The following is a 24,089-nucleotide window of genomic DNA, read 5'->3' as shown; positions in this document are numbered from 1 at the left end:
CCGCTGAGCAGGAGGGTCTGCGGCAGGCCAGGAATGGGAGACCGCTTCACTCCTTTTAACAGGAGAACTACTAGGTGTCACCCTTCTGCTGCCTCTCTGAGAAGGTATCTCCTGCACACTGCGCAGTCTGGCAGACCTTCGGCGCTGCTGAGCAGGAGCGCTCGTGGCAGGCAAGGAATGGGAGACTGCCTCAGTCCTTGCCTCAGGAGAGCCACGAGATGTAACACCCCCCCCTCCCCGTTTAAAAAAACTGTATCGAACCATAATTGATGATTTAGAGGCCCCGTTTGGGTTAGAGGAACTCTTGCAAGTCTTTCGGGACACACCTGCAAATAAGAGCCCGGGCCCGGATGGCCTGACCTCTAAATTTTATAAAGCCTTTCGGGAACTTCTCGCCCCTCTAATGCTGGAATCCTTTAACTCTTTTTCAGAGGTTGCATCCTTTCCGGCTGATTCCACGTTAGCACACATTACGGTCATCCCGAAGACAGGGAAGGATCAGAAAACATGTGGGAACTACAGGCCGATTTCCCTACTTAATGTGGACCTCAAATTTTATGCCAAACTTATTGCTAACAGATTGAATCCCCTCCTGCCGGACTTGATACACCCGGACCAGGTGTGCTTTGTCCCTGGAAGAGAAGCCAGGGACAACACCCTGAAAACCCTGGACATCATCCATTATGCTCATATTAAGGAAATGCCACTCATGATACTGTCACTGGACGCCGAAAAGGCCTTTGACAGAATATTATGGGACTCTCTCTCGCAAACCTTGCACCACCTGGAGCTGGGCCCCAACCTCACTTCTAAAATATTGGCACTCTATCGTTCCCCATCAGCACGTATAAAAATTAATGGTACTTTGTCCACCCCCTTTACTATACGCAATGGGGCCCGACAGGGATGCCCCCTATCCCCCTTATTATACATTCTGGTGATGAAGCATCTGATGGCGGCCCTTCGACCAACTCGGACATTCGGAGAATCAAAATAGCGAATAGTGAATATAAATGTTCAGCATTCGCCGATGACCTTCTGATCTATCTTTGCAACCCTTTGGTTGGGCTCCCTGTGTTGATGTCCGAGCTGGAGCGATTTGGGAGGTGGTCCGGTTTCAAAATTAATCTTGACAAATCGGAGGCTCTGAACGTGACCCTGCCCCGGAGTCAGGTTTCCTCGTTGCGGTCCGGTTTTCCCTTCAGATGGCCCCGTGGCGACAGTATTGGCTATCTGGGTATTACTATTCCGTCTGATCTCTCCAGGCTGTTCTCCCTTAATTTCCAACAATTTGTTACTAGGCTGGAGAAGGATCTTGCGGCGTGGCATCGGGGGGTCTTGTCCTGGTTTGGCAGGGTTGGTGCACTTAAGATGACTGTACTTCCTAGACTAATATATCTCCTGCAGACAGTGCTGATTCATGTCCCCGCGTCGTTTTGGCGCAAAGTTCAGCAATTATTCATCCAATTTATATGGTCTAAGGGCTAGAATTCGGTGAGCGGTTCAGACCCGCCTGAAGGACGCGGGTGGCCTGGGGCTACCGGACTGTAAGAGGTACCATCTAGCGGCAGCCCATGCGAGGGTTCTTGACAAAATTGTACCATTAAATATGAGACGCAAAAAATAATCTGTCACTTAGCCCCAGATCTCGAAAAATGAGAACGCTAAGGGTTGCGTATGGTGCAAAAAGTGTGCCACTTTTTTGGGACAAGCTTCTGAATTTTTTTTTTAACTCCTTAGATAAAAGTAAACCTATACATGTTTGGTATTTATGAACTCGTACAAACCTAAGGCATCGCACCGACACATCAGTTTCACCATATAGTGAACAAGGTGAAAAAAATACCCCAAAAACCATCGTGCGATCACACTTTTTTGCAATTTTTCCGCACTTGCAGTATTTTTATTGTTTTCCAGTACACTAAGAGGTAAACTCATGATTTCATTTAAAAGTACAACTAGTCCTGCCCTCATATGGCAAGATTGAAAGAAAAATAAAAGTATGGAAAGGGAGCTAAAAACAAAAAATAAAAATAAAAAAAACAAAAAACAAAACGCACGGCGGTGAAGGGGTTAAAGTCAATGGAGCTTGGAGCTACAGGTCATTAATAGCAGATCTGATTGTTTGCTATAGGCAACGAAGGACATTGTTAGTATAAGGCCTGTTTCCCACGTCAGTGAAAAACACAGACGTTCTTCACTGACGTGACAAACACTCACATGTCCCTCCGTGATTCACGGCACACGTGGGTTATCCATGTGCAATCCGTGATCCGTTATCCGCGATTGCACATGGACGTATGCTCATCTGCCCCGTTTCTGCTATCCATGGTGCTGAAGTCTCCAGCTCTGCAGCGTCCGGCCACCGCTCTCTGCAGCTACTTCCAGGTTGGCTCTGATTGCATTCATGAATATTCATGAGACGGCCAGGAAGCTGCAGAGAGCACAAGCTGTACAGAGCGTCGCTGGAAAGGTGAGTTGAAAATGTTTATTTTATATGTCCATGTTTTTCTGCTACATGTTTCATGGATCACACCATAGTGTGGTCCATGGGACATCAGTGATGCCAGAAAAAACGGACATGTCTCCATGCGGCAATCACGGACACGCGTGTATGCCGCACGGAGACACGGTCAGTGAAAAATCACTGATGTGTGACCAGACTCATTGATTATAATGGGTCTGCGTGTGTCAGTGATTCTGGTTCATAATTAAAAAAAAACAAACGCACCAGAATCACTGACGTCTGAAACAGGCCTAAGACAGCTTATGTGTGAAATAACATGAATTCGGTGGAGAGGCAGACAGAGACAGAGTGGGAGAGAGTGACACTTACTATCCCGGGCAATGCCGGTTACTACAGTTTGTGTAATATACCGTGTGTATATGTATATATATATTATATATACGGTATATACGCACACACACGAAAAGTCAAGTTTTTCAGGCCATTTTTTTTAATGGTGAAAATGCCCTTTCGGCTTATATTCTAGTGAGGGTCCCGCAATAATTTATTCTCGCCTGGCCTCCATTCCTGCGATGTCCTCTTACCTGCTTCTTGTGGACCACAGGCACATAAAGCCTTTGGTGATAGTGGCTGGTGCAGGGACCTCCACTGTTGTCTTTAATGCTTTACTTCACTTGAATGATTTGTGGCGCCGCAAAGCATTCAACTGAAGTAAAGCAGTGACGACAACAGCGGTGGCCCTGTGTACCGTCGTCCATGATCACCGAGGGGCCTATGTGCCTGCGGTCTGAAAGAAGCAGGTAAGATGACACTAAGGGAACGGAGGACAAGTGAGAATATAGTGTGTGTGTGTGTGTGTGTTTTTGTGTGTGTGTTTTTGTGTGTGTGTGTGTGTGTGTGTGTTTTTGTGTGTGTGTGTGTGTGTGTGTGTGTTTGTGAATAACGGCATAATAGGGAACAAGATGGGGGCCGGAATTAGGACATTACTAAAGGATGGGCACATTACTGCAGGAGGCAATATGGGCACATTACTATAGAGGACAATATGGCACATTACTACAGAGGACAATATGAGCACAAGTATTCTGCCCCTTTGAATTTTTCATCCTTTTCCCACATTTCAGGCTTCAAACAAAGATAAAAAATGAAAATTTTATGGTGAAGAATCAACAAGTGGGACGCAATTGTGAAGCTGAATATTTATTGCTTATTTTAAATTTTTATAAAAAATAATAAACTGAAAAGTGGGGCGTGCAATATTATTTGGCCCCCTTAAATTATTTGGCCCCCTTACTTTGTAGCTCCACCTTTTGCTGCGATTACAGCTGCAAGTCACTTGGGGTATGTGTCTATCAGTTTTGCACATCAAGAGACTGAAATTCTTGCCCATTCTTCCTTTGCAAACAGCTCGAGCTCAGTGAGGTTGGATGGAGAGCGTTTGTGAACAGCAGTTTTTAGCTCTTTCTATACAGATTCTCGATTGGATTCAGGTCTGGACTTTGACTTGGCCATTGTAAAGGGAACTTTACACGCAGCGACATCGCTAGCAATGTCGCTCGTGAAAGCACCCGCCTCCGTTATTTGTGCGTCACTGGCAAATCGCTGCCCGTGGCGCACAATATTGCTAACATCCGTCACACGTACTTACCTTCCTAGCGACGTCGCTGTGGGCGGCGAACAACCTCTTCGTTAAGGGGGAGGTTCGTGCGCAGTCACAGCAACGTCACATAGCGGCCGACCAATAGAAGCAGAGGGCCGGAGAGCAGCCGCATTAACGACACGCCCACCTCGTTGCCGAAGGACGCAGGTAAGCCATTCGTCGTTCCTGGGGAGTCACACGTAGCGATGTGTGCTGCCTCAGGAATGACGAACAACCTACATCCACAACGAGCAACGAGATTTTGAAAATAAACGACGTGTCAACGATCAACGATTAGGTGAGTATTTTTGATCGTTTAACACTCGCTCGGAGCTGTTACACGCAACGATGTCGCTAGCGACGCCGGATGTGCGTCACGAAATCCAAGACCCCGACGACATAGTTAGATATGTCATTGTGTGTAACGGGGCCTTAATACCTGGATACGCTTATTTGTAAACCATTCCATTGTAGATTTTGCTTGGATCATTGTCTTGTTGGAAGACAGATCTCCGTCCCAGTCTCAGGTCTTTTGCAGACTCCAACAGGTTTCTTCAAGAATGGTCCTGTATTTGGCTCCATCCATCTTCCCATCAATTTTAATCATCTTCTGTGTCACTGCTGAAGAAAAGCGGGCCCAAACCATGATGCTGCCACCACCATGTTTGACAGTGGGGATGGTGTGTTCAGGCTGATGAGCTGTGTTGCTTCTACACCAAACATATCGTTTTTGCATTGTGCCCAAAAAGTTTGATTTTGGTTTTATCTGACCAGAGCACCTTCTTCCACACATTTGGTGCGTCTCCCAGGTGGCTTGTGGTAAACTTTAAACAACACTTTTTATGGATATCTTTGAGAAATGGCTTTCCTCTTGCCACTCTTCCATAAAGGCAGATTTGTGCAGTGTACGACTGATTGTGGTCCTATGAACAGACTCTCCCACCTCAGCTGTAGATCTCTGCAGTTCATCCTGAGTGATCATGGGTTTCTTGGCTGCATCTCTCATCAGTCTTCTCCTTGTTTGAGATGAAATTTTTGAGGGACGGCTGGGTCTTGGTAGATTTGTAGTGGTATGATACTCCTTCCATTTCAATATGATCGCTTGCACAGTGCTTCTTGGGATGTTTAAAGTTGGTGAAATCTTTTGTAACCAAGTCCGGCTTTAAACTTCTCCACAACAGTATCATGGACCTGTCTATTCCTTGGTCTTCATGATGCTCTCTGTGCTTTACACAGAACACAGACTATCACAAAGCAGGTGCATTTATACGGAGACTAGATTACACACAGATGCATTATATTTGTCATCAGTCATTTAAGACAACATTGGATTATTCAGAGATCCTCAATGAACTTCTGGAGTGAGTTTGCTGCACTGAAAAGTAAAGGGGACGAATAATATTACACGCCCCAATTTTCAGTTTATTCTTTTTTGCAAAAGTTTAAAATAAGCAATACATTTCGTTCAACTTCACAATTGTGTCCCACTTGTTGATTCTTCACCATAACATTAAACTATATCTTTATGTTTGAAGCCTGAAATGTGGGAGAAGGTTGAAAAATTTAAGGGAGCAGAATACTTTCGCAAGGCATTGTATAATGTGTCCATCCTTGTCCCTATCCTATAGTAATGTGTCGCATCCTTGTGCCCATCCTGTATTATTGTGCCCTTCCTTCTCATCCTGTAGTAATGTCCCCTTTCCTGGTCCTCTTCTTGTAGCAATGCTCCATCCTGTAGAATTGGCCTCTATTCTACACAAACAAAAAAAATCAAGACAAATTCTTCTCACCTGTTCTCCGTTCCCTTCGTGTCCTGTTTCCTGCTTCTTGCGGCCCACAGCTCCCTTGATGAACGCTGCAGTTGCAGGCGGCTGCCGCTGACGGCGCTTTATATCAGATGACCCATTTCTGGGTGCTGTGCAGAAACGAGCTCTCTATACATCTACTCCAATGATCAGCTGCTGGCCTCTTATTGGCAGGGGGCTGATTTTTGGAGTAGCTGTATAGAGAGCTCACATGTCTGCAATGCTCGGAAATCTGTCATCTGAAACAAAGTGCTGACTGCGTGCGCGGGCCCCAAGCACAAGCAGCAATCATCAAGGAGCCATGGTCCTGTGGGCCGCAAAAAGCATCAGGAGTTGCATGCGGCCCGCGGGCCACGTCTTTGAGACCACTGCAGTACGGAATGTGTGGGAGGGTGCAAAGGAGGGTGGGAGGAGGAGGAGGACACACTGTACCTGCCCCACTAAGCAGCAGGGCGGCAATATGACGTCTGCTGTGATGCCCATCAACAAAGGCGGGGAATAACCTCCTGCCCCTGTCAACGTGACATCACAGGAAGCAGCAAAATCCCGGCAGGAGCGGTCAGATAACCGCTCTGAGCGTGGGGAGAGGGGCTCACAGCAGGGCAGGTAGGTAGTTGCTATCTACCTACATGCCTCTATGTAGCCAAATAGTAAAATAAAAAAACCGCAAAATAAGCCACCGGATAACCCCTTTAAACTTGAGAGAAACCTTAAAATTTCCTTAGAATCTGCCTTGAGTTCTTTTGGGACTAAGCAGACTATTACCGTATATGCCGGCGTATAAGACGACTGGGCGTATAAGACGACCCCCAACTTCTGCCCTAAAAATATAGAATTTGGGATATACTCACTGTATAAGACTACCCCGCTCCCAAATGAAAAAAAGTCTGCTTTGATTGCAACATGTTAATTTTAATTCCGCGAGAGCCGTACAATATGTTTTTAAAGGGCCATTGACAGATCAATCGCTCCAATGTTCACTTAGTACAGCAAGGAATGCTCCTCCCTGCTGTATAAAGCCACAACTGGACTGAAACAATGGTACTACACTCTGCTACAAACAGACACACACAACTCTGCTACAAACAGACAAACACACACAACTCTGCTACAAACAGACAAACACACACAACTCTGCTACATACAGACAAACACACACAACTCTGCTACATACAGACAAACACATACAACTCTGCTACAAACAGACAAACACACACAACTCTGCTACAAACAGACAAACACACACAACTCTGCTACATACAGACAAACACACACAACTCTGCTACATACAGACAAACACATACAACTCTGCTACATACAGACAAACACATACAACTCTGCTACATACAGACAAAAACATACAACTCTGCTACATACAGACAAACACATACAACTCTGCTACATACAGACAAACACATACAACTCTGCTACATACAGACAAACACATACAACTCTGCTACATACAGACAAACACATACAACTCTGCTACATACAGACAAACACATACAACTCTGCTACATACAGACAAATACACACAACTCTGCTACATACAGACAAACACACACAACTCTGCTACATACAAACACATACAACTCTGCTACATACAGACAAACACACACAACTCTGCTACATACAGACAAACACATACAACTCTGCTACATACAGACAAACACATACAACTCTGCTACATACAGACAAACACATACAACTCTGCTACATACAGACAAACACATACAACTCTGCTACATACAGACAAATACACACAACTCTACTGCTCTGTGGGGCCTGCACCCGCGGCTCGGCGGGTACAGCACCCGCGGCATCGGCGGGGGGGGGGGGGGGGATTGGCAGGGCATACATCTGGGGGGTTAGAAGCAGCTCACCGGGGCCCATAATGGGCACAAGTCCCCCTGTGTTAGATATCTCCCCCATAGTGCTGCCCATGGCCCCTATATAGATCGCACAAGTCCCCCTGTGTCAGATATCGCCCCCATAGTGCTGCCCATGGCCCCTATAGATCGCACAAGTCCCCCTGTGTTAGATATCGCCCCCATAGTGCTGCCCATGGCCCCTATATAGATCGCACAAGTCCCCCTGTGTCAGATATCGCCCCCATAGTGCTGCCCATGGCCCCTATATAGATCGCACAAGTCCCCCTGTGTCAGATATCGCCCCCATAGTGCTGCCCATGGCCCCTATAGATCGCACAAGTCCCCCTGTGTCAGATATGGCCCCTAGGCTGCTGCCCAAAGTAAAATAAAACCCTCTTTCCTTATCTCCTGCAGCGCTGAGCTCCCTCCTGTCTGGCTCGTGCTTCTGTTCTTCCTTACTTCCTGGTTGTCAGTGCGGTCATGTGATCGGCACAGCAGGCTGAGCTCTCTGCCTGATCACACTGGAAGCAGGGACACAGGGAGAAACGCTGCAGGGGTAAGTAAAGCTTTTTTATTTTAGAATGAGCAGCAGCCTGGGGGCCAAATCTAACACATGGGGACATGTGCGATCACACTGGGACGCAGGCTCATAGAATATGCACCGCTGCCCCAGCCCCTCACTGCGTGCGATTTCAGCACCATTGGAGATGGACAGCGGCTGTGCATATTATATGAGCGGGTGCAGGAGATCAAAGGCTGCCGCAGCAGTGTTCCCCTGTGCTCCAGAGCTGCTGCCCCCACCTCCCCTGGACGCTGCAGTGTACATACACCCCCCCCCCCGTATATCCGGCGTATAAGACGACCCCCCACTGTAGCCATTATTTTAAGGGGGTAAAAAGTCGTCTTATACGCCAGTATATACGGTATATGCCTTGCTCTTGGAGTGATCTTGGATGGTTGTACAGTCCTGTGGAGGGTAGAAATGGTCTAAAATTGTCTTCATTTCTATATACTACATCTGACTCAATATTGGATGAGTCCAACCTCTTTAGAAATAGTTGTGTAAACTTTTCCAGCCTGATGAGCATCAGCAACTCATCGTCCAAGACACTGGGTAATCTCCTAGGTTTGTGCCATAACATACTTACAAAAACATTCTAAAAATCAGAGTTTATAAAACCAATTGCTCACTTATTACTTGATTGTCATCCCATTACCTACCTTTAGAACATGTGTGAAAATCTGATTTCGTTTTAGGTCAAATTTAACATTTATGCAAAAATATGGAAAATTTTGAAGAGTTTACAGACTTAAGCATCACTTTAAGTCTATGGACAAATTTATGTGCAAAAAATAACTTCATGTGTAGGAAAAACCGTGAGGAAGCAGAATCAAAAGGTACGGGGTCAGATACCAAAAGGTCTTGCCTTAGGCTACTTTCACACATCCGGCTGTAGCAGTGCGGCACAATCCGGCGCTCTGCTGGAAAAACGAAACCGGTTTTTTTTTGCCGCCGGTTTCGTTTTTTCCAGCATTGGCGCCGCATTGTGCCACATGGGCTTGCGTTCCGTCCGGTTTTTGCCGCATGCGGCAGATTTAGCCGATGCGGTGGCCAGATGGAACGTTCCCTGGCACGTTTTTTGCTCCGGCAAAAAAAACCCGCATCGCGCCGTATCAGCGCATTTTTCAATGCATGCCTATGGACGCCGGATGCGGCGCGATGCGGCAAAAACCGCATCCGGCCGCCGCATGCGGTTTCTTCCACTGCGCATGCTCAGTAGCGTGCCGCAACCGGAAAAAAATGGACGGGCCGCATGTAAAAACTTATGCAAAGGATGCGGCGTTTTCGCCGCATCCGTTGCATAGGTTTCACAGCCGGATTGAGCCGCACTGCTCAAATCGGATGTGTGAAAGTAGCCTAAAACAGGTACTACTTGTTTAAGTGCAAGGAGATGGAGGAAGAAGATATTTGTGTCTTGCTCTTATAGCTGGCCTGCTTGCATTCCCTAATGAGCACTGTAGTACCTAATCTATTCATGCCTGGATGTCCATAGCCTACTTTCCTCCTAAAGAGCCTTCACATTACAAAACATTCATCAGATAAAAACATCAAAAAATATTCCACCCAATGAGATGTACACATGTAGAACTTACCAATAGTACAACTGTAGCGCCCCTGCGGCTCCAGGCGCCACAGGGTACTGCACCTCAGCCGAGGTGAAGTATTCATCCTGGATACGGAGGAGATCATTCACCGGTAAACTGCCACAGTCCATACAACACACAGCCAGCTTGTAGGTGAGCTAGATAATTAAGGGAGTGGGTGGAGCCAGCAGCACGAGGAGAGCATGAAGTGTGAGCCAGACACCCAGTTTCCTACAGACTTAGGAAGGGACAGTCTGAGGGGGCAGGAAGGAGCAGTGCTACAGGAGAGGGGTCCTGGGGACGGGAGGCTGAAGGAATTTGTCCCAGGACCCAGAGTGAGTACAGAAAAGCGAGAACACGGTCACTGAGGGGAGAGCTTCGCAATAGCTCCCTCAGGACCGAGAACATGGAACAGGGTGCAGAACCCTAGGCTGGTGGGCACTTCACGTCCCACCAGCAGAATCCGCCAGGCAGAAGATTTCAAGCCTCCTGACCCACCTAAGGTACCCGTGGCACAGCAGCATATAAAGCCAGGAGTCGCGACAAAAGAGCGGCACAAGTAACGGACTCGAGCTGCCTGCCATACGGAACAAGAACGGAACAAATCCAAGGACTCGGTCCCAGCATAGCTTCAATCCGCAGGGACTCACACAACACAGCGCCAGTAGGAAGGACTCACAGAACGATATACCGGTTCTGACCTCCGAACTATCCGGGATTGGCTGGAGCCCATGACAGCGGAGTCCGGCATCCCAAGGGTGGAAACATCTTAAGTAAAGAACTTTAACTGCAACCTCTGTGTCGCTCCCTTTTGTTCGTCCGTCTCCAGCCCTGCGCTCCTGCAAATGACTACTACTTCCCTCAACCGCCCTGGAGCCCAGCTTTGCATGTGGAGAGCTGTACCAACCATGCTGTAATACCATCTGGCCCAAGGAATCCCTCCAGCAGCGGTAGCTAATAACTGGCCGCATACCACAGGTGACGTCACGAATACAAACTCTCTCCCCTGTAAATACACCCCATCTTTATTGACACCATCGGGGTCACAAAACCGGGACAGGCTGCTGTGACATCCCAAACAGACACCGGCCTGGTGACGAGTAACCTCCAAGACCCCATGGGCACGTCACAACGACAGCTAGAGATTTCAGAAGCTTTTGAGTTTCAGTGCGAGCGACCAGGTCCTTCTCCTTCTGACCGGTTAACAAATTTCCTCAAATAGGGTGATATGCGTACTGCTGGAATATGTGTGTGTGTGTGTGTGTGTGTGTGTGTGTGTGTGTGTGTGTGTGTGTGTGTGTGTGTGTGTGTGTGTGTGTGTGTGTGTATATATTATATATAATGTCATAATGATGCTGGGTAAGCTATACTATGGAGAATATATTGGGAAATAATATGCACTTTGAGACCCATATTGAAATGAGACGTGGACTGCGGGTGCATTGTTTATTATGTTATTTGTGTGGTTTTTCTTATTGACTAAAGGTTTTTCCCCTTTCTGTGATATTTCTATGCGGGGAATTTATTTTATGTGTTGTATAATTTTGCTGTTAAATAAAAATGAACCTGATTTTAAAAAAAAAAAAAGAAGCTTTTGAGTTTCCTTCAGCAACACTGGTTACAGTATCACTTGCCACTAAGCTTTCCACAAAAGAAGCACATGCATCCCCAGAAGATCTTATGGCCACGCTCTTGATTGCCGATATCACCACTCTCCTCCAGATGACATCAAGCCCTCGTGCATTCCAATCTGGTCCCCAGATTTTGTCCACAACACAATCATCATTATTCTCAACTCGGCTGACAGTTGCCTCAATGATGAAAATTTCTGAAGCTTTTTGCACTCGCGCCTGATTACCATCTCTATATATGCCTTGGCTAGCCACTGACAGTCCAAAAGATTGCAAAAAAAATTCAGCATCTGCAGGAAGTATGAAGTTACAACATTACGTTTATTTATTCCACAAGATTAAAATTTAATAAACACACACCTGGCCGGTCTATGCGGTTTGCGCATGTAACGCTCTTAATCATGACAAAAAGGTATCATAATAGTAACATGTTTAAATACAATTGGTGTACCCTCAGACATAGGGTGGAGGAGGCGAAACACAAACAGTAAGTGCGTATCAAAGGTTATAATCAAAATTACCATATACCATAGTTAGTAAGAAGCCATACATTTTATCTACAAATATTTTAATATTCAATACAATCTCCCTCATAAATCGAATACAAACAAGTGAAACTCCTGGATTTGGAGAGATATTACCAAATTACAAGAAGTTGTCCCGCTTTAAAGGGAACCTGTCAGCAGAAATTTCGACTAAAACCTAACAGATTCCCCCTCTGCAGCTCCTGGGCTGCATTCTCGAAAGGTCCCTGTTATTATAGTGCCCCCATTCTGACCCAAAAAAAGAGTTTATATCGAGGTACCTTTTTGGCTTCTGAATCTCTAAATGTGTCACGGGGGCGGGCTGCCTGATGGCCGTTATTCTGCCCCCTGTTCCTGTATGCCGCCCCCATCGCCGATTTCTATACTTCTGGACGCCGCCCACTGCTCCAGCCATCCCTGCGCATGCCCAGTGCTCATCTCTCGTGGATGAGCACTGTGCCCAGTGTCACCGGTGGTGACGTGCGCGCAGGGTTTAGATTATGGGCGGTGCTGTGATGTTAATTACCAAGCAACCGCCCATAATCGCGGGACCGCGCATTCACCCTCGGCCTGCTTCTTTCTGCGCAAGCGCGCTGCAGCTGAACTCCTCCTGATCGGTGTAGTCACTGCTCCGCGCTCCTCCCATCTATTTCCTGCCTCAGGGCAAGATGGGAAGGAGGTGACGTGAGTTCAGCTGCAGCGCGCTTGCGCAGAAAGCAGGCCGAGGGGGAATGCGCGGTCCCGCGATTATGGGCGGTTGCTTGGTAATTAACATCACAGCACCGCCTATAATCTAAACCCTGCGTGCACGTCACCAGCGGTGACGCTGGGCACAGTGCTCATCCACGAGAGATGAGCACTGGGCATGCGCAGGGATGGCTGGAGCAGTGGGCGGCGTCCAGAAGTATAGAAATCGGCGATGGGGGCGGCATACAGGAACAGGGGGCAGAATAACGGCCATCAGGCAGCCCGCCCCCGTGACACATTTAGAGATTCAGAAGCCAAAAAGGTACCTCGATATAAACTCTTTTTTTGGGTCAGAAAGGGGGCACTATAATAACAGGGACCTTTCTAGAATGCAGCCCAGGAGCTGCAGAGGGGGAATCTGTTAGGTTTTAGTCGAAATTTCTGCTGACAGGTTCCCTTTAAGCATGGTATGTGCGTTCAGAGCAACAGATGTTTGTGGTGTTGTTGCGGTGAGTTTTTGTTGTGCGTCAGACAAGGTGGACACATGGAATACAACAACCACCGAGGGCCATGGAACTAGCGAGAGGGTAGATGGAACAGCAGCTGTCCCTTCTCTCCTAGATAGCCCGTAGGCTATGTGCCCACGTTGCGTTCTGTCCCTGCAGAAATTTCTGCAGCGATTTGAACAGCACACGTGCGCTTCAAATCGCTGCAGAAACACTGCTTACTGAAAAGCCTATTTCATGCGCTCTGGATGCAGCCCCTCCCATAGACAGAGCGGGGGCTGCATCCAAAGCGCACGAAAGAAGTGACATGTTGCTTTTTAGAACGCAGCAATTTGGCAGCATGCAAATCGCTGCATTCTAAAACGCAACGTGCGCATGGATTATGCACAATTTTCATAGATTCTGCTGGGGACGCAGGACGCATGGAGTTACGCAGCGGTGCAGAATGCAGTCTAACTGCATGCAATACGCACACGTGGGCACACAGCCTTAGACAGTCTCCTCAACTATAGCCAAGCAGGAACCTGAGGCCGTGCAGTAAGCCCTGGCTGGTGAGAGGCAGGTGAGGTTCACTTGACCCACCACTGCACTAATAAGATGAGGGTTGGTGGAACAAACAGGGAAATAGCAACCAAAATGGAAAAAATACGACTGCAGGACGAATCCACAGCAGCTCCTTCCACCAAGAAGCAGGAATACAAATGGTTGTGTATAATCAGTAAGGATTGCTGGAAAACCCTATTACTTAAATAACAAAGGGGCTACAAAGCAGCTCCAGCTGAGTGCACTGCTGGGAAGCTGCTGGCAGCAAATTAACTGTTTAAGCACCAAGAGATACAAAACATTTAAATGTAGAGCCCCAGATAGAAATGAGACACAACCATGACAGAATCCTTTTAGAAATTTCCAACCAGTACAGAGTTGACAACATGAAAAGATAAATTACAGAAGACCCTGAATGATATGGAAGATTCCATCATGATTAATAAGAAGAAAAAATTTAACAGGGATTTGAAAGATTAGAAGGACAATTTTGTTTATATATGGCATAGAGACATTAACCCCTTATCGACCGCGGGCAGTAATATTACGTCCTAGCAGTCATAGTGTTACTGCCCGCGGTAGCATGCCGCGATCTGCGCACATCTCAGCTGATTTTCACAGCTGAGATGTGTGCCTGCTAGGCACGAGCAGAATCGTTATCTGCTCGTGCCGTTTATCCCGTTAAATGCCGCTGTCAATATGTGACAGCGCCATTATAACTGCATCGGCGGTAAGCTTTTCCTTACTGCCCGATACCTGAAGTCATGTGACGTGATCACGTGACTTCCGGTGGTTGTCATGGTAGCACAGGGTCATGTGGCGACTCCTGTACTAGATATGAACTACTTTCAGTTTCTCTCGGCCCGCAGCCGAGTGAATCAGAAAGTGAACGTATCTTCAGACTGTGTAATGCCCCTCCAGTATTTCAAGACTTCGTGAACTATGTTTTCCGCGAACTACTCCAGTCCTCGGTAGAGGTTTATCTAGATGATATCCTCATTTTCTCTCCAGATAAAGCCACTCACCGGGAAGACGTGGCATGGGTACGAGGTCGGCTGCGATAGAATGCACTTTATGCCAAGTTGGAGGAGTCCATTTTCGAGCAGGAGTCTGTGCCTTTCCTGGCTTACATCATCTCCAGCTCAGGATTGGCTATGGATCCTGTCAAGGTGGAGGCTGTTATGTACTGGCCCGAGCCCCAGTCACTGAAAGCAGTTTAGCGTTTTCTGGAATTTGTGAACTATTACCTCCAGTTCATACCCCATTTCTCCACCTTCTCCACCTTAGTTGCGCCCCTAGTAGCCCTAACCAAGAAGGGTGCTAATCCCAAGGCCTGGACGAAGGAGACCTCTCGCTCCTTCACCTCCCTCAAGGCTCACTTCTCCAGAGATCCCATTCTTCATCACCCGGATGAGGAGAAGCCCTTTATCCTCGAAGTGGATGCCTCAAAAGTAGGTTGTCCTTTACCAAAAGGATCCCCAGGGGCGAAAACATCCATGCTTCTTCTCGAAGACGTTTTCCCCTGCCGAGAAGAACTACTCCACCGGAGATCGGGAGCTGGCTATGAAGCTCGTATTCTCCGAGTGGACCTACTTGAGGTAGCTAAGCACCTGTTCTTGGTATTCACAGACCACAAGAATCTATTATACCTGCAGTCCACCCAACGCCTGAACCCCAGACAGGCTAGATGGTCCCTCTTCTTCTCCCGATTCAATTTTGTTCTCCATTTCCCATCGGGAGAGAAGAATACGAGGGCAAACGCACTGTCTAGGTCCGTGTATGTAGAGGACGAGGAGGATGACCCTCGCCTCATTGTCCCTCCAGACAGCCTGAGGATGGTGTCTCCTGTTCAAAAGTTCCTCTACTCTGGTGGTGTAAGTTACTCCAGAAAAGTTACTCCAGGCCTTGAATGCAGCAGCATTTCTGGCAAGGTGCACGCCATAGAGAAGACGTGCAGAATTAATAACCTGACAATTTCCTCTTAAGGAATTCTGCTCATCTTACCTCACCACACCCCTTCATTATGAATGGAGCACACAGTGCAACTCTTAATGTAGGTGCATCAAAAAATCCCATGTGAACACATTCTGATAAATCATATAAAGTTATTATAGAAGCCAGTGATGGAGTAAAATCTGTGACTTCTCTGCATTTAGTGGTCACTACTCACCTGTGCGGTTATCTGTAGGAATCTCCTCTTTACTCCGCTCATCACCCCTCACATATGTCTCTGTAGTATTAATATGGGTCAGATCTTCACTCTGAAACAAATATTGTAAAGTCACAGACAGATGGAGAAGTCGCGTGAAATGATTCAGAAGAACAGAAAAGATCAGAAATTACCAAAACTGACAGCAGTAGATATCACAGAGCTGCAGGTCTCCTGTATAATCCAACCTGTCACCTCCTAATTGTAACCAGCAGTCTCCATAACCAGAAAATTGTGAGAAGATCCAGACAATATCTAATGTCTATGATCAGCTTTATCCTGTCATCTCCACCAAGTATAAACCATACACTGAATGGCCACATTATTACAGACACCAGCTAGGAGCGTTGGATTTCCTTTGACATTTAGGAGTTCAGCAATTTATCACGTTAAAGATTCCAGGTGATGAAATAGTTCTGCAGGATTACAGGCCCATGGGGACATGAAAGCTTCTTACATTTACAGAAAATTAGACTGAGGAGCTGACAGCCACTGAACATCCCATTCTACCTCGTCCCAGAGATGCTCTATAAGGGTATGTGCGCACGTTGCTTTTTACCTGCTTTTTACCTGCTTTTTTGCTGCTTTTTCTTCTGCGCTGTTTAATGCCAAAATGGATGTGTTCTTCTATTCAAGCAAAGTCTATGGGAATTTGGGTTTCTTGTTCACACTATGTTGTTCAAAATGCTGCCTTTTTGTGGCAGAACTTTGGTCAAAAACTCAGCTTTTCAAAGAAGCAACATGTCAATTGTTTTTGCCATTTGGGTTTTGCACTGCAAAGCTGAGTTTTTGACCAAAGTTCTGCCACAAAAAGGCAGCATTTTGAACAACATAGTGTGAACAAGAAACCCAAATTCCCATAGACTTTGCTTGAATAGAAGAACACATCCATTTTGGCATTAAACAGCGCAGAAGAAAAAGCAGCAAAAAAGCAGGTAAAAAGCAGGTAAAAAGCAACGTGCGCACATACCCTAAGACTAAGATCTGAGGACTTTGAAGGCCGAGGAGGCAAGAAAAAGAAATGTCATGCTCCTGATATAAAGAAGAGGAAGATCCTGGCACCTCCTGGAGAGAATTGCTGTGTGACATAAAGCTTCACTTGTGGAGCTGCAGAATATACTGTTATTACAGGACCCTGATGCAGATTACTGTCATTATATGGTGAAAGCTATGGGTCACTATAAATCACTGTAAGGTGGAAGTTATGGGAGAAAAGGCAGCTGGGCAGGAGAGAGATACAGAGGGTCAGCCCTGCAGCTGGGCAGGAGAGAGTTACAGAGGGTCAGCCCTGCAGCTGGGCAGAGGAGAGTTACAGAGGGTCAGCCCTGCAGCTGGGCAGGGGAGAGTTACAGAGGGTCAGCCCTGCAGCTGGGCAGGGGAGAGTTACAGAGGGTCAGCCCTGCAGCTGGGCAGGAGAGAGTTACAGAGGGTCAGCCCTGCAGCTGGGCAGGAGAGAGTTACAGAGGGTCAGCCCTGCAGCTGGGCAGGGGAGAGTTACAGAGGGTCAGCCCTGCAGCTGGGCAGGGGAGAGTTACAGAGGGTCAGCCCTGCAGCTGGGCAGGAGAGAGTTACAGAGGGTCAGCCCTGCAGCTGGGCAGGAGAGAGATACAGAGGGTCAGCCCTGCAGCTGGGCAGGAGAGAGTTACAGAGGGTCAGCCCTGCAGCTGGGCAGGAGAGAGTTACAGAGGGTCAGCCCTGCAGCTGGGCAGGGGAGAGTTACAGAGGGTCAGCCCTGCAGCTGGGCAGGAGAGAGATACAGAGGGTCAGCCCTGCAGCTGGGCAGGAGAGAGTTACAGAGGGTCAGCCCTGCAGCTGGGCAGGAGAGTTACAGAGGATCAGCCCTGCAGCTGGGCAGGGGAGAGTTACAGAGGGTCAGCCCTGCAGCTGGGCAGGGGAGAGTTACAGAGGGTCATCCCTGCAGCTGGGCAGGGGAGAGTTACAGAGGGTCAGCCCTGCAGCTGGGCAGGAGAGAGTTACAGAGGGTCAGCCCTGCAGCTGGGCAGGAGAGAGTTACAGAGGGTCAGCCCTGCAGCTGGGCAGAGGAGAGTTACAGAGGGTCAGCCCTGCAGCTGGGCAGGAGAGAGTTACAGAGGGTCAGCCCTGCAGCTGGGCAGGGGAGAGTTACAGAGGGTCAGCCCTGCAGCTGGGCAGGAGAGAGTTACAGAGGGTCAGCCCTGCAGCTGGGCAGGAGAGAGTTACAGAGGGTCAGCCCTGCAGCTGGGCAGGAGAGAGTTACAGAGGGTCAGCCCTGCAGCTGGGCAGAGGAGAGTTACACAGGGTCAGCCCTGCAGCTGGGCAGGAGAGAGTTACAGAGGGTCAGCCCTGCAGCTGGGCAGGAGAGAGTTACAGAGGGTCAGCCCTGCAGCTGGGCAGGAGAGAGTTACAGAGGGTCAGCCCTGCAGCTGGGCAGGAGAGAGTTACAGAGGGTCAGCCCTGCAGCTGGGCAGGAGAGTTACAGACATTACATTCATTTTATAGCATGGCTCATGGCCCTCCTACCAAAGGGTAATCAGCTGCTATGAAGGGATGAACTTGGTCAGTCACAATGCTTAGGTAAGGTCTAGTGTCCAAACATCAATCTACAGGTATCCGATGACCAAGGATTACACCACCACCAGATTCCTGACATGAAGGATACAGGGATTCATGCTGCTTTTGCCCATTTTTGACCCATCATCAAGATACAGCAGCAACCTGGAATCCACCAATGTTTCTCACTGCTCAGTGATACAATTTATTCTCTCTTTTGCTCAATGAAGTTTAATTTCTGTTTCCCTTAGACTACAATGAGAACAGAACTGATTGTCTTCTGCTATAACCAATCTGTGCTAAGGAACGATGACTACATTCTAATACATTAGATGATCACCATCATTGTATTCAGCTGCAGATACCTAAATGATGAGATGTTTACATCCACAGGATCCAATATCACTGGGGATTTTTCCATGATCTCACCATTCATTATACTCTTGATATCAGTTCATGTACAAATCCAGGGAAACTGTCAGTTTTTGCAATACCGGTCCTGGGTAATCTAGCACCATTGACCGTATTCGAAGTCATTCAAAATGTTCATCTACATATTTCATATTCTGAACACTGATCACTTCATTATACGCTGCACTACACGGTCATGTGTGTAATAGGTGTCACATGTGAGTGTCAAAGTGTTTTTAATTAATTAGCCAGAGTATAATACTGATGGCTAAAACAAGACTGAGCAGAAAACCTTCACAGCCGTCTACACATTATAGGGAGATTTCATGACACCTTCTCTCCATCTACCTGATCATCCTGAGGAACATCGGGATTTTCTTGTTTACAATCCTGTGGAAGGAGAGGATGGGGACATCTCTCTGGTGTTGTCCTCTCACTGGATAGAACTGGAGGAAACACAGACAGAGACTGAATTCATTCTTTACATACAGATAATTATAGGCCGTGTGTATTTAGTCCTGTCTATTACCTGGTGATGTGAGGGGCTGGGGAACCTCCATCATGATGTCCTTGTACAGATCTCTGTGTCCTTCTAAATACTCCCACTCCCCACAGGAGAAATAGACGGAGACATCCTGACACCTTATAGGAACCTGACACATACAATGATACCGTCATCCCCCGATCCCTTCATAGCGTTACTGTGTAATGTCCCAGCATTCCCAGCAGTGTCACCTCTCCAGTCAGCAGCTCAATCATCTTGTAGGTGAGTTCTAGGATCTTCTGGTCATTGATGTCCTCATGTATCAGGGGGTGAGGTGGAGGCCCCGTGATTGGGCTCAGGGGTCTTCTCCATCCCTCAGACACAGGGTCCTGACAGTGCTCACTAGAGGTCTTCTTCACTACTGTGTAATCCTGGATATGGAGAGACACATTAATAAATCTCACTACAGACATTTCCTCACCTCTCCATTTCTGTCCATCTTTTACTCTCATAGATAAGAATGAAATTGTTGCAACTAAACTTTAAGGGGCACTTTGCACGCTGTGACATCGCACCTGCGATCTCGTTGGGGTCAAATTGAAAGTGACGCACGTCCGGCGCCGGTAACGATGTCGCAGTGTGTAAAGCCTAGATACACCGATCGCAAAAACATCACAATCGGGTGATCGGTATAGAGTCGGTCATTTTCATAAATTCGCTGCAGCGACAGGTACGATGTTGTTCCTCGTTCCTGTGGCAGCACACATCGCCCGGTAGATCCCACGGGTCAGCGTCAGCGGGCACGGCTCCTCGGGCAGGGCTGTGGAGTCGGTAAGCCAAACCTTCGAATCTGACTCCTCAATTTCCCTTGCACCGACTCAGACTCCGACTCCACGACTCCTACATATATTGCTTATAGTTAGGTGAAAAATGTATTGTAGTACATGAATATGTGTATGTGAACATCAGACATTTAATAATTTTTATGATACAATAATCAAGATATTTGGATATAACAAAATATATTTATTGGAATACAACTTTAGAACACAAAACTGTAATAAATTGTAAACATGTAATACACTATGTAATATAGAGTAGATTACATATATATCTTGTGTATGTATATATATATATATATATATATATATATATATATATATATATATATATATATTACATAGTGTATTACATATTTACAATGTATTAGTTTTTGTGTTCTAAAGTTGTATTCCAATAAATATATTTTATGTTATATCTAAATATCTTGATTATTGTATCATAACAATGATTAAATGTCTGATGTTCACATTGTACTACAATAAATTTTTCACTTAAATAAGCATTAAATGTTATTATTTTGTATGTTTTTGTTGAAAACTGGTTATTGCCACTTACATAGTGTTATATATAACACTATGTAATGCACTATGTAATACACTATGTAAGTGGCAAAAAACAATTTTTAAATAAAACATAGTAAATAACATTTGTGCAGTCCATGAATTTGTTGTAAGAAATAGAATTGCCTCCATCAGATCCTCCTTCGCAGATGACCTCAAATCTGACCTAAGAATTTTAAGGCTAGAGAACAACCTCTCTACAGTAACTTGGGTTGGAGGCAAAGCCGTAACCACATGGGCAACATCTCTAACAATTTCTGGGTATAAAGGAATTGCCTCATGCACTGTCAGTGTTAATGAACGGTTGAATTTTTCTATTTCTTTGAGAGCAAGTGAAAAATTTTGTTGAAATCTGATCAATCTGCTGCTATAGGAGACGGAGTGAAATCTTTTTCCTTGCGGCAACGCTTTGCCTGCTCCATGTCATCCAAATACTTGTCAAAGTTAAACTCCTCATCTGATGAGGATGAAGATATGGCAGCAGTAGCACTGTCAGGCCCAAAGTCCTGTAGCCGCTCACCCTAATTGCTACCTCACTCAAAGCTTCTTTTCCTTTAGTAAGCTGTACATCATCAAGCAGTATACGATGACTTGGGTCCACATAAACAGCTGCCAGAAGAATTTTATTTTCCAATAGTTGTGTCTCTCTCCATTTCATTAAAGCAGAAATGCCATCTGCGATTAAACCTCCTCTTTGGGACAGGCAAAATAGCAAGTTCTTCCACTGCCTTATGAAAATGCCAGGAGTTAAAGCCTCAGCTTGTAATTTTTTAGTCACGATAAATGGGTGATTAAGCAATTCCTTCAATTCAGCCACCTGTGGTCCATTGATCTTCGTTTAATGTTACTTGAGGGTTCACCATATCTATAAGAAACGATTTTAGTTCAAGCAATATCTCAGTCATTAAATAAGTGCTGCCTCACCGAGTGGCTTGATCAATAATTGCCCCTTTCCCATCACGTCTCTTCAAGATGGAATCAATTTTAGGGGTTCTGGCGGCAATAACAAACTTCCTCACTTTTCCAATCAGATTTCCAGCATGTCCGCCCAGTTTCACACATCCAGCTTTTCGCTGGTTTGGCGGATGCGGTGCACGCCAGTACAGTACGATACAGTACAGTGGCAGCACCTCAACTTCCGGGTCACATGACAGAATGTGACCGGCGTTTGTCGTGCTGCCACTGTACTGTATACACTGTACTGGAGTGCACCGCATCCGCCAAACCAGCGAAAAAGCGGATTTGTGAAACCGGGGCCCCTCTTGCAGACTCTGTCATATTTCCATCTGCAGCGTGTGCACAACACAGCGCATGTGATGAATATGAAAGTGTTTTGAAGCAGCTTCAACAAGATCATCTCATCCTAAAGTATCATTTTGCTGTTCTTCTGTTGTAATAACTGTTTGTTCCTCAGTTACATGAACAGCACTCTGGTCTTCCATCTCAAACATACTGAATCCTAAATTTTCTTCTAGCTGTTGGTCATTACTCTCATTCATCAGTGTAATTGTACTTATCAAGTTTGAAGCATTGTCCTTTACAATAGCAAGAACCTGTTCTTTCTTGAGTTCGTAATCTTACAGAACGTATTCCACTAAGGCCTGGAAAAACTGGCCGGTGTGATGAGCTTTAGTATCTTTTACTGCCAGTGTCTTGCTAACAATTTCTTTCTTGTCACAAACATATCGAACATTGATGGCAAAATAATTCAGTGAAATGCAGTGACTCTGGGCATCCAGCAAAGGCAATGGGTTTCAAGATAGGACATTCAGACACATCGTTTTGTGAGGATCCGTTTTTGTGCTCAAAAACAGATCCTCACAATGAATGAGCATGTCAGTTTGTGTGGTGTTTTTCTAATCTGCATTTGCTATTGAAAGCATTATTTATGAGCTCAAAAACCTTTCAGGTGATGCAGTTTTTTAAAAAGCTGATCTGCTTTTGCAGCTGACAAACGTATCCCCAAAAAACGCAGCAAAAACGCTGTATGTGAATGTAGCATTAGATCAGGAATAGAACAGCCATTTATAGGACATTTCATAACTTTCCCAAATTCCTATGAAAAAATATTCAGCACATTCTGCATTGCACTACTGTCCCCAATTTATTATATATTTTAGGAGTCGGAGTCAGTGCATTTTATACAGACTCCGACTCCATCAAAATAAGCTCCAACTCCGACTCCACAGCCCTGTCCTCAGGTACACAAAAACACCGGGAGCGGACTCTTGCGTTGCACACCAAGAAGTGTACACAAACACAAAAGTAGTGAAGAGGAACGAGACGGCGACCACCAGCCCGGGTGGGGGACCCGTGTACAACCGGCCGCAGCAGCCGGCCATCAGCACCTTTGGTTTACCAAAAGACTTGTGTGATTTATTGACTGTGAGTAACGAAATATCCCCTGGTACGTCTGAGTGTGCGGGCCCCTGCCACCGCCATCCCTTGCACCAAACCACCGGGTCCCGGGGCAACCATCCCTACCCACGGAGGGGTTGACATCCAGCTGCCATCACATCTCCCCCGGGTATCCCGGCAACAGCAGCGATGGTGTCCCACTTCACCACACACCGTGGGAGGCATCACGAACCGAGTACGGCCAAGCCCGAACCACCACCCTTTTCCACTTTTTCATTTGGCGTGTCCGCGTGACCCCGGGTCCAGAGGATCCCTTGAGCCACGCAGCGGGTCCGGACCGGAGTATTTTTGATGCTTGAAATCACAGGAACAGGTTTGCGGGTCTATGGTGTACAATAAAATAAATAAAAAAAGTTGCTGGAGAGTCCCCCTGTATTATGATACACAGCACACACAAAGCCCATGGCTAGAGTCTGCAGCGCCCAGCCCTGCGCTTATCTAGGCTGTGTATCAAAATAAAAAGGAACCACATGCAGCTTTTTTTTGTTTTAACAATTAAAAACACCAGCGTGCAGCCCCCCCCCCCCCCCCCCCCCACCAATTTTGATACCGAGCCTGACAGCTGGGGCTGCTATTCTCAGACTGGGAAGGTCTATGGTTATTAGGCCACCCTCCAGCTTAAAAATTGCAACCTGTAGCTGCCTGAGATTGTTGCATCCATCAGATGCGACTAGCTCGGCGCTCTAACCAGCTCTTCCCAGTTGCCCTGACTCAGTGGCAATCGGGGTAATGAGCGGTTAATAACAGTGCACAATTGTTATGAAGCCCACAATTAGTGATGGGAAGGGTTCTTTGAGACCCCCCCCATCACTAATAT

At 46.6% G+C, this 24,089-nt stretch overlaps 1 protein-coding gene across 1 annotated transcript in view; it reads right to left on the bottom strand.

Moving 5' to 3' along the window:
- The window catches only part of LOC142259118 (uncharacterized), a 94,546-nt gene that overhangs the window by 43,881 nt on the left and 26,576 nt on the right, over window positions 1-24,089 (bottom strand). The window contains exons 8-11 of the mRNA XM_075331628.1: window positions 19,703-19,882; window positions 19,497-19,620; window positions 19,316-19,413; window positions 15,989-16,079 (exon numbers count right to left, since the gene is read on the bottom strand). Of these exons, the coding sequence (XP_075187743.1) occupies window positions 15,989-16,079; window positions 19,316-19,413; window positions 19,497-19,620; window positions 19,703-19,882 (493 nt within the window). The remainder of the gene's footprint in view (window positions 1-15,988; window positions 16,080-19,315; window positions 19,414-19,496; window positions 19,621-19,702; window positions 19,883-24,089) is intronic.

This window comes from Anomaloglossus baeobatrachus (assembly GCF_048569485.1).
Source record: "Anomaloglossus baeobatrachus isolate aAnoBae1 chromosome 5 unlocalized genomic scaffold, aAnoBae1.hap1 SUPER_5_unloc_27, whole genome shotgun sequence".
NCBI classification, from domain to species: domain Eukaryota; kingdom Metazoa; phylum Chordata; class Amphibia; order Anura; family Aromobatidae; genus Anomaloglossus; species Anomaloglossus baeobatrachus.
Note: the sequence above shows the minus strand (reverse complement) of the source record. Positions and strands in the feature narration are given on the sequence as shown.